At 49.7% G+C, this 15287-nt stretch overlaps 1 protein-coding gene across 1 annotated transcript in view; it reads right to left on the bottom strand.

Moving 5' to 3' along the window:
• Positions 1–15287, bottom strand: part of LOC111929330 (gamma-aminobutyric acid receptor subunit gamma-4) — a 34666-nt gene that overhangs the window by 5512 nt on the left and 13867 nt on the right. Inside the window, exons 4-7 of the mRNA XM_086850262.1 lie at positions 5457–5677; positions 4984–5066; positions 3326–3463; positions 1729–1881 (exon numbers count right to left, since the gene is read on the bottom strand). Of these exons, the coding sequence (XP_086706388.1) occupies positions 1729–1881; positions 3326–3463; positions 4984–5066; positions 5457–5677 (595 nt within the window). The remainder of the gene's footprint in view (positions 1–1728; positions 1882–3325; positions 3464–4983; positions 5067–5456; positions 5678–15287) is intronic.

Raw genomic sequence — 15287 nt, 5'->3', positions numbered from 1 at the left:
TTGAGAACCCTTGTGCTCTTTGGAAAAGGTCCTGAAAAATTTGCCAGTGCTGTTCTGCTCCCTGGTCACCAGGCTGCCCTGTAGTAGATACCTGCCACAAGGTTCCCTTTGTTTCCTTGGTCCCATTCCTACCCATAAATTTTCAATCTGCTCCTGGCTATTCTTCAGAGACAGCTCTTCACAATCGATCCATTCCTTGATGCAGAGGGCAAGTATCACGTAGGAGGTGATAAGGAATTTCTTTTGACATGAGTGGGGCCTGGAATTGGTTTTGCAGAAGCAGTAATGCTCACGTTTCTGCCTCCAATGATGAAGTGTCGGGAGCCAGCAAAGGATCAGCTACAGGAGTTGGTATTGTGATCTCCTCTGCTGATTTTCAGGATGTGGGGAAGAAGCAGGAAGTCCACCTGCTTCTCCTTCTCTAGCATCCACCTAAATCCACTTGCCACCCTTTCCTGAGGTCACCTCAGTGGCTCTGGGGGTGAGCAAGGAAAAAGATTTTCATGTTTTCCTGCCATACTTGCATTAGGAGATGGGATGTGACTTCCCATATTTTTGAAGTGCCAGTGGAACTGGTCCAGTGTACATCTCCCTAATGTAGGCTGGCAGCCTCAAAATGTGCTGGGGATCACTTTTATTAAGTACAGCAGGAGCTGTGGAGAGAATACAATATTCTTCATGGGCTGTAGTCCCCTCCCATAGAGACTGGCCCCTCTCCTGGGGAAACTTGCCTTTGGTTTTTGAGACAGTCACTAGAACCATGCACATTTTATTCTCGTTGTACTTTCCTTTACCAGCCACAGACTATGGCACACCCTCACCTTCACTGGAGATGACACCCTCCTCCTCCTCCTCTGTCCATGAGCACCAAACTAATTAATTTGAGAGGGAGGTGGGGAGGCATGGCCATCATGGATGGGCTCTGAATAGCTGATGGCCCCTCCTCTCCTCTCCACAGAGACCTGCAAGCAGGGCTGGGAATGCTACCTCCAATTAAAGGCAAAGTCAGCGGGGCTGATAGGAAGGACAGAGCTGGGAATCACAGCTTGCTGCAAAATGCAGATGCAGCCAAAGCGTATTAAAGACTCTGAAAGATCTCCCCAGCACCTATCAGAGCAGCATTCAATCAACAGAGGTGATTCTCCTGCCTCAAGGAGCAGTTTGCTGAGAAAAATCTAAACAATAGGCAGAGCTACTCTCTGGGTCCTGTGGGGTGACTGACAGAAGAAGGTTGTACCTACAGAGCTTCCAGCTCCTGCCAGAGCCTGGGGCTCTGTGGGTGCAGCCAAGCAACTCTGCCCATTGACCCTACAACCTTCCTGTCAGCAGCCCTACACAGAAGCCTTGAAAAGTTGTGAAGAAACGTGGAAAATGTGCAGTGCTTTGGGCAGCACTGCAATGCCACAGCTCAGCCCCTCCCTCTCCCTTTTGGTGCATGAGATTATCCCATTGCCAGCTTGGAAAAGGCTGTACTTGTGTTTCAGATGAAGCCATGAGAGTGAGATGCTCTCCTGAGATAATCCAGCAGCCCAAGCCAGCACAGCTGGAGGTTTGGTTGAGCTGTGGCGTGTTACACACAGGAAGCTGAAGGAGGGGAATATTCTCTGGTAAACTCAAAAATGCCAGAAAATGGCAAAGTGCTTCAGGAGATTTTGTAGCCCAACACTGCCAGTCTGCTTGCCTGGCATAGTTTGACAAGCATCAGACATGCATCATCCTGTCTCTTACCCAGAGATGTCCTGGCTGGCGTGGAGTCTCTCTTGATCCAGAAGGAAACCCAGGAAAGAACAACAGTCAGGATGCAGGGAATGTAGGTCTGAATGGCAAAGTAACCCATACGTCTGCTTAGGTCAAAAGACACTGTCATCACCATGTACTCCCCTAGGAAAAAACAACAGAGACATTGGAATCGTAACATGGGGCTTCCTAGAGCAGGAAAAGGAGCAAAGCTTTAGAATTTGGAGTTTCTGATGAGGTTTTCTCATTAAGTGCCTGTCCATCTGTTTTTGTAGCTGCCCAGATTGCTAACTTCACGTGGCTGGCTGGGTAGGTTTGGTGACTCGCTGGTTTTGGGGCTGGTTGGATTCTGTGGCTACCTGGCTGGCTCTGTAGCTGAGCTGCTTGATGTCTTTGTGACTAATTTCAGAGCTGACTTTGTGGTTCCCAACTGGCTGTTTGCCTGGCTGCCCATATGGCCAGCAGGCTGCATTCCTACTGGCCTGGCTAGGGACACTGAAAAGCACAGAGTCTGGAAAAGTTTCAGGGAAGGAACTGCAGGCAGCATTTATCTTCAGCTGATTGCTGTGAGGGTTTCTTTTCTATAGAAGCTCTTTGGCTGTAACAGGCTGCATGGCCTGGCTTGCTAACCAACTACCTGAGCTGTGACAAAGGAGGTGTCCTTCAATCACTTCCATTGAGAGTCTGGTTCTGCCTCTGGGAAAGGCATGTGCTGCTGTACATCCTAATTGCTCATTTGGCAACTTACAGTGGCAGTTCTTTCTTTTTTCAGAGGCTCACAGTGAATATTGGAAGAAAGCCACCTGACAGCTCTGGGGTTAAGATGGAACTTGCAAGCAATTACCAAAAAAAGAGAATTACAAGCATCAGAGGGCTGCTGGTGCATTCAAGACACTTTCACTTCTTGTCCCAGTTTGTGCTGCCTTTCTACCCTGGCTGCCACTGTTGAGAGCAGCAGCTTCCTGCAGAGTGGGAGAAGCACTGCTCCTTGCAGTTTCAGAGGGCTTAAAAGTATGAGCTCACTCCACCTTCAGGAATCCAGAGGCTTTCCTCAGTTGTTTTGTGGGAAGGAAAGGGGATGTGAGCTATTATGAGGAGGAGGAGGAGCTGAAGGGCTTCCATTATTTAGTTTCTTCACACATGCAGCCTTGTCCCTGTCTCTTAAAGCACAGCTCAAGTGTTCATCAGCCTGACACAAGTTTACAGAAGGAAAGATCAAGACCTGTGAGTTGTGATTTCTCCACCCCCGTTCCAGTCGTAAGTAGCACCCAGAGATTATACAGTGTGCACACACTGCAACAAGAAGGGATTCAAGTTCCCTCTCCTCTCCCTCCTGACTCTAGGGATAGCTTCATTTACATCACCACTGTCACCCCACAGTTCACAGATCTCAGTGGTTCTGGCCTCTCCTTGCTCCATCTTCTCCTCACCCTTCACCCCTATCACTTCTGCTCCCTCTAGCCAAGGTCCAATCCTTCATTTTTAGGTTTTTTTCCCTCTGACCATGCTGTTGTTCCATCCCCACTCCTTTGCCTCCCACTAGGCCTCCAGCACAGGTGCTCCTGTGGGCTGCCTGCCCTTGTCTCACCTGCCCCAGTCCTGAGGACTTCCGAGGTGTTCCTCAGCCCCGTGAAGTCGAACTGGTAGAGCCTCCAGGTGCGCTGGTCAGAGACCTCGATGGAGTAGCGTCTCCAGCGATAGACAATCTCCTCCCGAGGGTATCCATCTGGGAAAATCCATCCACAGGCATCAGTGGAAGAGCATGCCAGGTACCCCCACCTCGGGCACCACCCTGACTGCAGGAGCACTGGCACCTCACCAGGGCTGTTCTGCAAACATGAACCCTTCGGGCAGGTGTTTCTGGTGGGGACTGCATCTCCCCTCGTGGCCTTCAGATCCTGGGGATGGGGAAGGCACAGAAACAGAGCCTTTCTAAGGACTGCACTGCTGGGAATGAGATGTGGGCTGGCCCAAGAGGACTCTGCTGGTTTGAGGAAGAGCTTCTCAGAGGGTGGCAGAGCAATGTGCCCAGGGAAGCTGTGGAGTCTTTCTTCCATGATTCTGGAGGCAAAACTCTGGATTCAGAGCCCCACCTGGCTGCATTCCTGTGTGACCTGCTCTAGGTGACTCTGCCTGTCCGTGGGACTGTTCTGGATGATCTCCAAAGGCCCCTTCCAGCCCCGAGTGTTCTGCGGTTCTGTGACTCCACCAGCCTGAAATCTTGAAGGGTTTTAGCTCCCTGGGGCTGCTGGCACCTCATGACTGCAATCCTAGGCTTGAGTACACAGGAATACAAAGCTGCCAGCATGGTTCTGGCTGCTCTGTGCGCTCCCTGTACCTCTTGCCCTTGGGGCTGATCTGTGGAAAAGAAGGGGCGCGCTCCCCATGGAGAAGAAAACCTGGCCCTGCAGGCTGCAGCACAGCTTCTCCTGCCTCTGGCTTTCTTGATAAAGAAACAAGCCTGCTGCGAAGCAGGGACCCAGGAGTAAGGCCCTTGGAGGAGGATGGAGTAAGAGCTTGGCAGCTAACTAACAGCATGTTTCTAATTATCAAGCGTGTACGGCATGCACCATTAATTAGCAAAGAATGGGGAGTGGTGGGACATGAAGGGATGAGATCTCCTCAGCATGCTGCCTCCTTCTGAAGCACCTCAGAGCTCGGAGCTGCATCTCTTCTGGGGCAGGGGAAGCAGGAGAATCCGAGCTCAGATGATTAAATCAGATTTCCCACCCACGCACAAGGACAGAGATCTCTTGGTGCAGAAAGGCTCCCTGCAAAATTACCAGAGGAGATGTGATAACATGGGAAGGCCTCTCTGCTGAAGAGTCTGGAGGAGTAGTGGCTGAGAGGGGAGGTCTGAGCAACCCTCCTTTGGAGCAGAACGTTTGCAGACCTCACTCAGAGGAGAAGGGGGAAGACACAAGGCAGGACGGGTGCCATTTGTCCATCAGAATATATCTCTGTTCTGTCTGGAGTGACCAGAAGGTCCGTAAAATAACCTCCTCCAACCATGCACCCCAGTTAAGGAGAAACTCAGAGATGTTGTGAACCTGTCCCTGATGAACTTTGCTAGCCCAGGAGTGGGAGGAAGCTTCAGGCCATGAAGGGTAATGGCTGAGGAAGGGTGCCATAGAAATTAGGTGAAAAAACGTAGCTAAAAGGGAGGATGGTAATACAGAAAAGTATTACTCCACTGAGGTTTCTCTGCTCACCTTCTAAAGCTATCTTAAAAATATGTGTACTCACAACTGGAAAAAACCAAAGGGCAGGAGTGGGTGTCCATTGGGAAATTCTGCAGCTGGAGCAGACATTCAGCCTCGATTGTCAGCCTGAGACAGGGAGAGAGAGAAAGAGATTTTGAGCTGGTGGGGATGGTTTGATTCCAACACCTAAATGTGACAGAGGCATTCTCACTTCCCTGAGAACTAATTTGCTGAAGATCAGTCTGTTTGCAGGAACATTCCAAACCAAAAATATATGTTTGGATATTTTCAAGGTGAGGAAAAACATCTAAGTTTCACCTTCAAAAAGCCCTTCTGTTTAGTCAACTTTTCAGATTCGTTTATGGAAGTGAGAAGTTATGGGAACAAAGAGCCAAATGTTTATTAACAGAATAAAATAGCTGGACTGACCAAGACAACATTATAAAGGATTTTAATTTAGGGAACCACTTGACCATCTCTTTGTTCCCTCCCCTCAGCAGAGCCTGCTGGATGTACCTGAGGGTGTAGAGCACTTTTCCGTCATTCCAGATGCGGAGGAGCTGATTAGGAGTGGTTATCCAGTGGGAATCAGCCCGTTTGGAGTTCCTAAAGAAGGTGTCAGGGATCCAGATGCGGCTCACCATGTTGGTGTTCAGAGTCAGCGCCTTCAAGGTGCTGTTGAACCGCAGGCGCCGGTCGTACCACGTCTGAGCAAAGAAGATGTCAATGGTGTATTCCTGGGAAAGACAAGGAAGAGTGGGATGTTCTGAGAGGGATTCAGGCCAGGCAGAGCCTGCTCCTCTGGCTTGCAGGCAGGCACAGCCAGGAAATTTATTTTCTCAGTCTGGGAGCAGGTGTTGGTGACCACTGACACCTTTCCAGGCTCAGCTCATGGCCAGCACATCCATGGCACACTTAGGAAGAGCCAAAGACACTCTGTTTACTGGTGGGCTGACCCTGGAGAACCAGAACCATACAAAGAAGACCTTGGGCTTCCTCTTGGCAGCTCAACTCAATGCTCCTTTTAAGCACAGGCATGAAGTGTGGACGTTGGCTGAATCCAGCCTTAAGTTCAGCTACACCTTTCTATCACAGGTGGGAAAGCTGCTCACCAGCTTAGCAGAGAAGGCAAGCAGAAAGTTCTTTCTGTTATTTATTGAGGTACAGCCCAGCCCTGTTCCACACACCTAATTTGTACACAGAGCAATAGTAGTGCTGTGCATAAATCCAGCGACAATCCACCCCCTGCTACAGGACTTACACTGCAAAGGGTTCATAGAAAAACCCAGAGCACCCTGGGTCCTTGGGTGGATACCCCTTGCTGGAGAGTAGAAAAGAAAGCTGGGGCTGCATGGTCTCAGCTCTGGGTGCAACCAGTTAAAAATCCTGTCTTTCGCTGACAGAAAAGAGAATTTCCACCACAATAAGGGCCTTCAGTTTTGGTAAGACAGTGTGTCCTAGCTCATGGATAACTGGCAGTCCTGGGAGGCAGCTCCTGCCTGGGTTGGACTGGCAGTAGCCCACACCATTAGCCCACCACTCTGCTGCTCGCTGCTGCAAGTCAGTTTGCTCCTTAAACTCTTTTCCAGCCTGCCTGAGAAGGTGCTAATTAATGCCACGCAGGAACAAGTCTGGCACTCAGCAGCTGTCTGAACCAGACCCCAGATCCAGTTCCACCAGTGTGTGCTGCAGTCAGTCACCTGCTCCTGATAGCTCCTGACGTGATCTTTGGTCCCTTCCACTCCTCTTGAACCTGCATGACCCCCATCCCTCCCTCTCTTTTGTGTGCAGAGACGAGGAAAGTCTGACTTTGCCATCCCTCCCTCTCATTCTCCTCCTCCCTCTATTGATTTATCTCGGTGGAATTTTTATGACTGCAGCACATCCTCCCCTCGCTGCTGGTTCCGAGCCGGCTCCTCCAGCTGAAATAGCTGCAGCACTCCCTTGGACAGCGTGTCCTGCTGGGGATGGGCAGGGCAGAGCATGGGTCCCACTTCATCCTCCTCATCCTCACTCCCCTGGCAGCCAACAGTGAGGAGCCATGGGTCCCCAGCATGTCCCATGCAGAGGAATGAGATGGTGAGGGAAGAGCTGCTGCTGCCAGACAGCCCAGTCACTCTCTAGGACAATGCTGCACCCCATTGGACATGGGGATCAGCAAAGGTGACAGGGTCCTAAGGGATGGCTGAGTGGGGAGAATGGGGACATGTGCAGCACCTTCAGAGGGGTGGCTTTGCCTCTACAGTTCATTCAAAACAGATGTGAGCAGACACAGAGCTAAGGACAGCAGCAGCCCTCACAGCCAATGCTCCTCACTGCCCAGACCCAGGGGGTTGGGAGAGCCCATCCCAGCACCTGAATGTGCTGGATCACACCGGGTACTGCTTGCATTTAGGGTGTGTGGTGATGGAGACATGTAAAAATGTGAAATAAAAGTAGCATTGGCACAGTGTTGGGGCCAAAATAGCACGATATTTGACATATTCTCCCCCATCACTGCACACCCCGTTTGAGTTCAGATGAGTTTACATAGCTCCTCCTAAGTAATATCTCTGGTGTAGGAGAAAGCAACCAGAAATGCAGTGATAAATTCATCTTAGATGTCATTATCAGTGTTTAACTCCCAACTGGAGTCACTGATGACATCTCACTTCTGGGCTGGCTGCTCTGTTATGTCCTGCTGTAAAGTTCAGCACTCAAGTCTGGGATAATCAATGGTAACACTCTGGAAGACTAGAGGGTCAGCTATCCCAGGGGCTTAGCATTTGTTGTGAAGCCCAGCTTTTCAGGAGGGATCAGCATTAAAGAGCTCCTCTTGTGCCATTCATAGCCAGCCTTTGGAAAAGGTGTGGTCACAAGTCATTCAGCTCTTCTGAAAAATTGGAGCTGTTATTGTCACTGTCCTGTGGTTTGATCTAATTTCAGTGGCTATTATTAGCACAGCTATTCACGAGGCAGAACTTAGTAGCTGAGCTGGCTCCCTTGCCTCCCTGTAGGGAGCCCATTGGGAAATTTTGGCATATACAAATGTATTTTCTTTCAGAATTATCTGAGGCAAGATTTATACAAAAGTGCTCTGGCCTTTGGGAGGACTTTTACCCTTCCAACTTCCTCCCCCACGCTGCTGAGTGAGTGAGCAGCTGTGTGGCTGAGCTGCCCACTGGGGTTAAACCACTACAGCTCCTGAGGAATTCAGCAGCTGTTCCCATCAGGAATCCCCATTCTGATGCTGAGGAGCTTTGCATGGCTGGGGTTCTGCACTGGTCAGCTGGGGGACGGTGCTCAGACCCTTCCCTGGGCATTACTGAGATCCCACTCAGCTGTAGGCATCTGCCAAGGTGATTAAAACAGGAGGTGTTTGCCCATGGGTTTCCTACAGCCCTTTACAGTCCTTAGAGGGAGGGCAGGGACTTCTGGAGGGAGATCTCAATATGCAGCAGTCCAGGTTGTCTTGTGGAAATAACCTCTTACTCCTCCTGACCTTGGAAGAGTCCACTGATGGAAGCAGAGCAGCTGGAGTTTGGATGAGCTCAGCCTGTAAAGCTCAGGGCACTGTTTCACCATCTCCTGCAGCCCTCTAGTTTTTCTCCACCCCTGACACTCAGCCATCAGAAAGAGACTTCTCAATGCCTCGATTTCCCCTGTGGAAAAGGGTTATTGTAAAATACGCCTCCACCATTACTGCACCATCTGCTGTGCAGCACATGGAGGTTGCTAACTTCTCTGTGAAAGCACAGGCATTTTTAGTGTTTTTAACAGAAGGAGCTAACGAAGTAAGGAGGAATTGCTTTAACAGTTTGGCCACACCATTTGGATCACACGTGGGGTAGCACACACACGTTGGCACGCATGCAATATTACGTCAAATTTCAGTCATGAAATAATAAATCAAACTCCACGTAGGGCAAACCCTGAGGGCTGCCTACCCTAAATACTGCCACGTGAGTTTACCCCGTGCTCAGGGACGCCCTGCAGCGTTGCCTGTGCTGGCTGAGTGTGCTCATGTCCAACCCAGCCTTTCAGCACGTCCCTGCTGGCCCCTGGTCGCTGTCACCACCTGGCACTGCAGCACATCCCTGATCAGCCCTGGTTTTCCTCATGTGGGCAGCACAGATGCTGGTGGAAATGCAGCTCCAAGAGAATGGCATAGCCTGAAAACATTTAATGGAAAGAGTGCTGCTCGGTAAAAGAACATTTGTGAGAAATAAAAGGATGGGGAGCTGGCAGGGGTGTTTCGTATTGGAAGAAAAAAATAACAACAGAAAGATTTTATTGCGCTCTCAAACCCTTTCATTTTTCAAAAGCTATGAGTTTGCCGTGGAAAAAGTCATTTCTAAGAAAACCCTAAATATTTTCAGTCCAAAAGAAAAGAAATCAGCCTGACCCCAGCACAAGAGCTGGCTTGTGTGCTACCCTAGGGCCTGCTCCTTGGGTTATTGCAGGATGGGGAATCAGCCCATATTTCCAGTCAAATTTGACTTTAGGAACTCTGCTCTGGACCAAGTTCCACCCTGGGTTCAGAGCAAATATAATTTTGGGCTACTGAGTTTCAGAACAACAGCTTAAACTCACAGGGTTTGCATGACAAGGTTTGAAGTGAAGAGTGTGTATTTTCAGGTTACTTTACACACCAAATAAATACAGCTGGTCTCTCCCAAAACATCCTTTTCTAATGGCTTTTATCAAGTTTGGGTGTTCAGTTCAGCTGGCCCCTCTCCAGGGTGCAATTAGTGGGATCCAGAGGGAATGGGACCCTGTGGCTCCTCTGTTCCATCTATGAGCTTCGTTCTCTGTGTTAAGAGCTCAGTTTCTGTCAAATTCCAAAGACAGGAGCAAAGCCATGAGATGAACATGTTTTAGATGGCCTCCTAAATTAGGATAAAATGAAGGATTTAAATGTGGTTTTTGCAACTTCACTTGTATTCAACAGCAACAAGAAAACCTGTGAACAGAGGGCTCAGAGACCTGGAAACACCTTCCTCAATTTTCCTCTGCTGGAGAAGTGGTTTAGTCTCTTCCAACTCAGAATACTCTGTGAAAAATCCTAAATAACAGTGGGGCTGAGAGATTAATATCCTAGACTGTTGCTTTCTAGCTTTCATTGTTCTGATATTTGTTTTTACTCATCGAGCTCCCTTCCCTCTTCACCTCCAAGGAAATCCCTCACTGCAGTCCAATAAAGCAGGCTGCTTTCCTGGGAAGCAGGGACAGCATTTCAGGTGCTCTGACGTGAATGTGATGTGTCCATGCTGCCAATCACGCAGCCAAGCAAAGCAAATATTACAGGCAAACTCTTAGGGATGCTGCAATTCAGGAAATTCCCAGAAGCTCTTTCTTGGAGGAGACCCAGGAATGGGGTGTTTTTCTTTGAAGGGCTGATAGGACAGTCTGTGCAGATCAAGGGAAGCCAGGAATCCTCTCCTCCAGTCTCCCTCTTCTGCAAAACAGGGTCCCCCCTTCAGACACAGCTGTGCTCATCATGTTCTGTGCCCCACAGCCCTGCCCAGGTGAGCATTTTCTTTTACAGGACACCCCACTTGCCCTCCCAGCCTGCAAACATCCCAGACAAATCCAGGGTTGCACCACACATCTGTCTCCACATCCCAGGGAACACTTTCAACAAGAGTAAAAAGTCTGGGGATGGCTTCAAGACTAAGTAAATGACCTACATAAGATCACTGTATTTTAGGATAATCTTGGCATCTGAATGCACCACTTCTTGTCCCCACAGCTGGTGGGCAGGAATGTGATTCTAGGTGTGACATGTGTGAGCACAGCCAGCAGAGGGGACAGGCAGCAACAGCACGTGCTGTGCCCAACACCAACCACTCCAGGGCCTGGCTGGGCTTCTCCCAGCTCTCCATCAGCAGCGTGGGACCTGTGGCCACCTCCGTGTTCCTGCTCTGGGCGAGATCTGTCTCTCCAACACAAAGACCAAAAGAATGTGATATAAGTCTAATTCCACTTCCGAAGTCCTCTTCCCTCCAAATCAGACCCCAGAGTGATTTCTGGACGTGCTGCTGGAGTGACCAGGGGAGCTCTCAAGGACAGCAGGAGCAGAGCTGTGATGATCTGTGTTTTCAAGGTGACACACTGAACTTCCCATCTGTTTCACTTCTGCAGCAACACCGGCAGTGCTGTCCTTGCCTGAATGTCTTTTGCCTCTGTCCAGGGAATCTCAGTTGAAACAGAGTTCTTTTTATAATACAAACATGCTATTAAAAACCATCTCCCTGTCCTCTGCTCGTGCCAGGAGCTGTCAAACAAGTCATGCTATAAATGCTGCTGTGTCCATTGCAAACTCCCCCAGTCACAGCTTGCTCACCCCTGGAGCTGGCAGATGGGAACTGGACAGTCTTTCAAAGCTGTGCTGCCTTCTCAGATCCCTGTCTGCCTGTTCCCCCTCACCTCTGCTCGTTCCTGCTGCCAGGGATGTGTGGGTGGGGACATCTAAAAGGCAGGTTTGACACCCCTGACAGCCAGCCACCCCAAATCCTTTCTTCAGAGATGTTCCCTTGTACCATCTCTTCCTGCCCTGCAGTGATGTTATCTCCACCCATGCAGCCCTGGGGTGCCTGTTCCTCTTTCCATGGGAACATGGGCTGGCACAGGGAGCCTCTCCCCGGGAGCCCGAGGGGCACAAGCCCCACACGTGTGTGTTTTAGCATCTGTTAACAGCCCTTCCCCAGAGGACCCAGGAAAGTCCTTGAGGCGAGACATGACATCAGCCAGACTCTGCAGAAGCACAAGTCTGTCTGCACTGTCCCTGATGAGGTTATTACTGAAAAGGCAGAGCTGTGGACACGGGATGCTCGATGCAGATGGGGCAGAATTGATTAAAGGGGAAGGAACTGAACACTTCACTGAAATATTATGCAAAGCACCTCAGGGAAGGAGCCACCTCCTTTTAGCTTGATTTTTTTCCTCCGCTCTCAGGACAGGACATGCTGTGGGTGCAAAGCTATGTGGGAGCACCTTCTGATGCAAGCAAAGATGCAGCCCAGTTTCCACAACCTCTGGAAAATACCTGGGCAGAGCAAAGCTGGGTTTGTCCAAAGTCTCCTCTTCATGTCACACCTCACTGCTAAATGCTTAACTGCTCCCTGCAATGTTTGGGATTAAAGGAACTTTGTGCAGGAAGAAGAGAGCAGGTGGGGAAGGAGAGGAGGTGAGGATGGAAGCACATAGGATAATTGGAGGAGAATATCTTGCACTTTGAGCAGGTGCTCTTGTTCATTTTTCCTTCTGGATCGTGGGGTGTTTGAGGAGATGAAAGGAAATTTCCTTGGGAAGGGCTGGAGGACAAACCTCACTGCATGAGATTAACTCCCTGAGATCGCTCCCCCAGAACAGCTCGATGATTCAGATGAGAAGCTGGAATTTCTTTAATTGCCTTTCCCATTCCCATGCCACCCACTGTGACTAAAAGGAACCACTGGGATGGGCAGTCCAATACCCAGTCCCCAGGAGTGGGGAGGGAGCAGGGGCTGCAGCCCTGCTCCGTGAGAACCACTCACCACCAACAGGCACCACTTGGAGCTCTGTCAAACCACCTTTGCTGGCAGCACGTGGAGAGAGAGGCTGGAGGATCAGAACTGGCTCTGAGAAAGCACCCATGGTATGGAAATACCTGCACTGGCCAGGAGAAAAAACACTTGTATAAATCCCTGTCTAATTCTCACCCTCGTGGGTAAAAAAAGGACATTCAAAACATCTGAGAAAGTTCTGGTTTCACAAAAGGGGAGCAGATTGTGCCCTCTGCAGAGATCCTCACTCCTGACCCTGTTTTCTCCTGGCTCCAGATGAAGATGGGAACAGTGTACTCTGCTTCACTAACTCTTTCAAGGAAATCTGTTTCATGTTGTCTCTCATGCCCCCTCGCTGTGCTTACCACCTCTCTCTTCCTGCCCTGCCAGTTCCTTGATATTCCTTTTCTCTGCCTCATTTTGTTTTTCCTTTTGCAGTTCTTCTCAAGCCACCACACAATCACAGCCCAGCCCTAATGAGATTTCAAGGGAGCACCAGGCTGTGGAAAGCAACTGGGAGAAACGAATCAGGTTACAGAAAAAGAACAATTTCTCTCTGCCTGCCCTGTTGGGTCCTGGGAGGGCAAAGCAGCTGGAGTGCAGCTGCAGAAGGGTTACCAGGCCAGCTGATTCTCCTCTCCAGGCAGATATCCACACTTCAGGCCACGTGGGGAGGTCATCTGGCAGTCAGGTCAGCGCTCCTGGGCAAGCAGGACCTGCAGAGCTCTGCTCCTGAGGGCTGCTCACTTCCCACAGCACCTGGTGGGTGCAAGCAACTCTCCTGAGAAACGAGGGATCGATATTCCCAGTCATTTTTTTCCATCTCCCAACAGTTTTGTACAGTCTCTGCCTACTGTAGGTGCCTCCTGTGAGACTCAACCACTTGACCTTCCCCAGTTCCCCTCAATGACTTTAGAACATCTTTGGGAAGTGGTGAAAAAGATAAAGGCTCTGTTTTCTACACAGTGGTGTAAGAAATACTCTGACAGGTCTTGTATGTCCCAGAATCATACACAGAAAGAAACAAAACAATTTGGGATCTTTGGCTTAGTCCAAAGCTCGCAGGAGCTGGACAGCACATCTTTAACTGCTCCTTACCAAATTCCAGCACTTGGACTTGGCTTTGGCTTTTTGTGAGAGCAGCAATACCGAGGTATTTTCATCCCTCCTCTTGCTGATCCAGAGAGAGGAACCAGGGTCCATTTTGCCTTCTCACCAGGTCCAGATTCATGTGAGAAACTGCAATCCCTGGACATGCCAGATCATGGAAGGAAAAGGTTTATCTTGAATGTTCCAGGTTCCTCTGCCTTCAGCTTTTCTTTTCAAGACCCAAATGATCTGATCATTTATCAGTTATCATTTTAACTGCACCCCTATGGCTGTAGGAACAACCAACCTAACTCCCTGAAGTTTTCCCCACTCCTCTACCCTGCTGCTCTGCTTCCCCTCCTTGCCTTTCCAACACTACTAAGGTGGTTTTGGGTGTCTGTGGAGGAGAGTGACAGACTAAAGGCCACAGTCTGCTGTGGGAGGCATCACAGGTGGCAGATCTGGAGGGAGGGAGAACCTGATTGAGGGGAACTGTTGGAAACAAAGCTTCCAACATTTGGAGAATCCCTGCTCTGACCTCCCCTGTTCCCCAGCCACATGGAGACAAGGTGTTCCCCCACCCACGCTCCCAAGTGTTTTGGTTCACACCTCCCACAGGCATCTGCCTGGGGGGAGCCTTTACCACCACCTGCAATTCTCCTGTTGAGCAAAGCTGATCAGATGGAGCCATTCCAGGCCAGCTGCAGGTCAGGGAACAAATCCTCACCACGAAGCTCTCTGCACGTGGGGACACACAGGGCTTATGCCAGGGTCCCCAGCCATCATGCCCCTTTATTCCCCCACCCCCAGTGCCCCAGGCAGCCAGCATGACCCCTCTGGGGCTTTGAGAAGCTGGGAGTTGGTGGGGCAGTCAGCAGCACTGGTGGGAAATGGCTGCAGCATCCCCCTGCCCGCTCACTGACCATATCCCACCTCAGACACCGAGCTGGAGCCACGGAGACACCAAGGCAGGCTGTGGAGACATGGGGGGATTTGAGGAGAAGCAAAGCCCCAGGAAGGCTCACGCTGGCTTCTCGCTTCTAATTTGTACCAAGGGCAATTAAACCCTTCCTGTGCATGGAGATGGGATCCAATAATGGGAATATTCCGCCCCTAGCACTGAGGCATGAAGAGGTCCTTGAAGCATATTGATTGTGGTCACCCACAACCACTGAATTCTGAGAAATGGTCTCCATTTTGTGACACATTTATAGCAGGCAGATTTCACAACAGCCTTTTAAGGGAAATGGTAGGATGGTTTCATCTGGGAATGCAGGAAATAAATAGAACTGATTTCTACTGGGAAAAAAAAAAAGAAAAGAAGTTTTGCTCAAAATAAATTAAAATTGTCAAACCCTAAAATGAATTACCTCAACCTTATAATTTCATTCAAAAACTTATTTTTCTTCAGTAAGCGAACAAAATCTTTCGTTTTGCCCTTATCTAGTTGATGCACTTCACTTTGACGTTTATTTCCAAATACTCATTTTCTTGCTTTACTTACGCAGGACAGGATTTATCACCATATGAAGAGCAAATCAAAACAATCTGATGAAACTAAATGTAAATGTTTTGATTGTCCCTGAACCCATTTCTCCTTGAAAATGCTGAAGAATTCTGGCTATTTGTCCCAAGTGGGAGGGGAGAATGAGCCTATCCTTCCTATGATGCTGCTGTTTGCCTTAGACCAGAAACCTTGGCCTCAAACCCTGCCCTCTGATCACCTCTTTGA

The sequence above is a fragment of the Cyanistes caeruleus genome, chromosome 14 (assembly GCF_971803275.1).
Source record: "Cyanistes caeruleus chromosome 14, bCyaCae1.hap1.1, whole genome shotgun sequence".
NCBI lineage: Eukaryota > Metazoa > Chordata > Aves > Passeriformes > Paridae > Cyanistes > Cyanistes caeruleus.
Note: the sequence above shows the minus strand (reverse complement) of the source record. Positions and strands in the feature narration are given on the sequence as shown.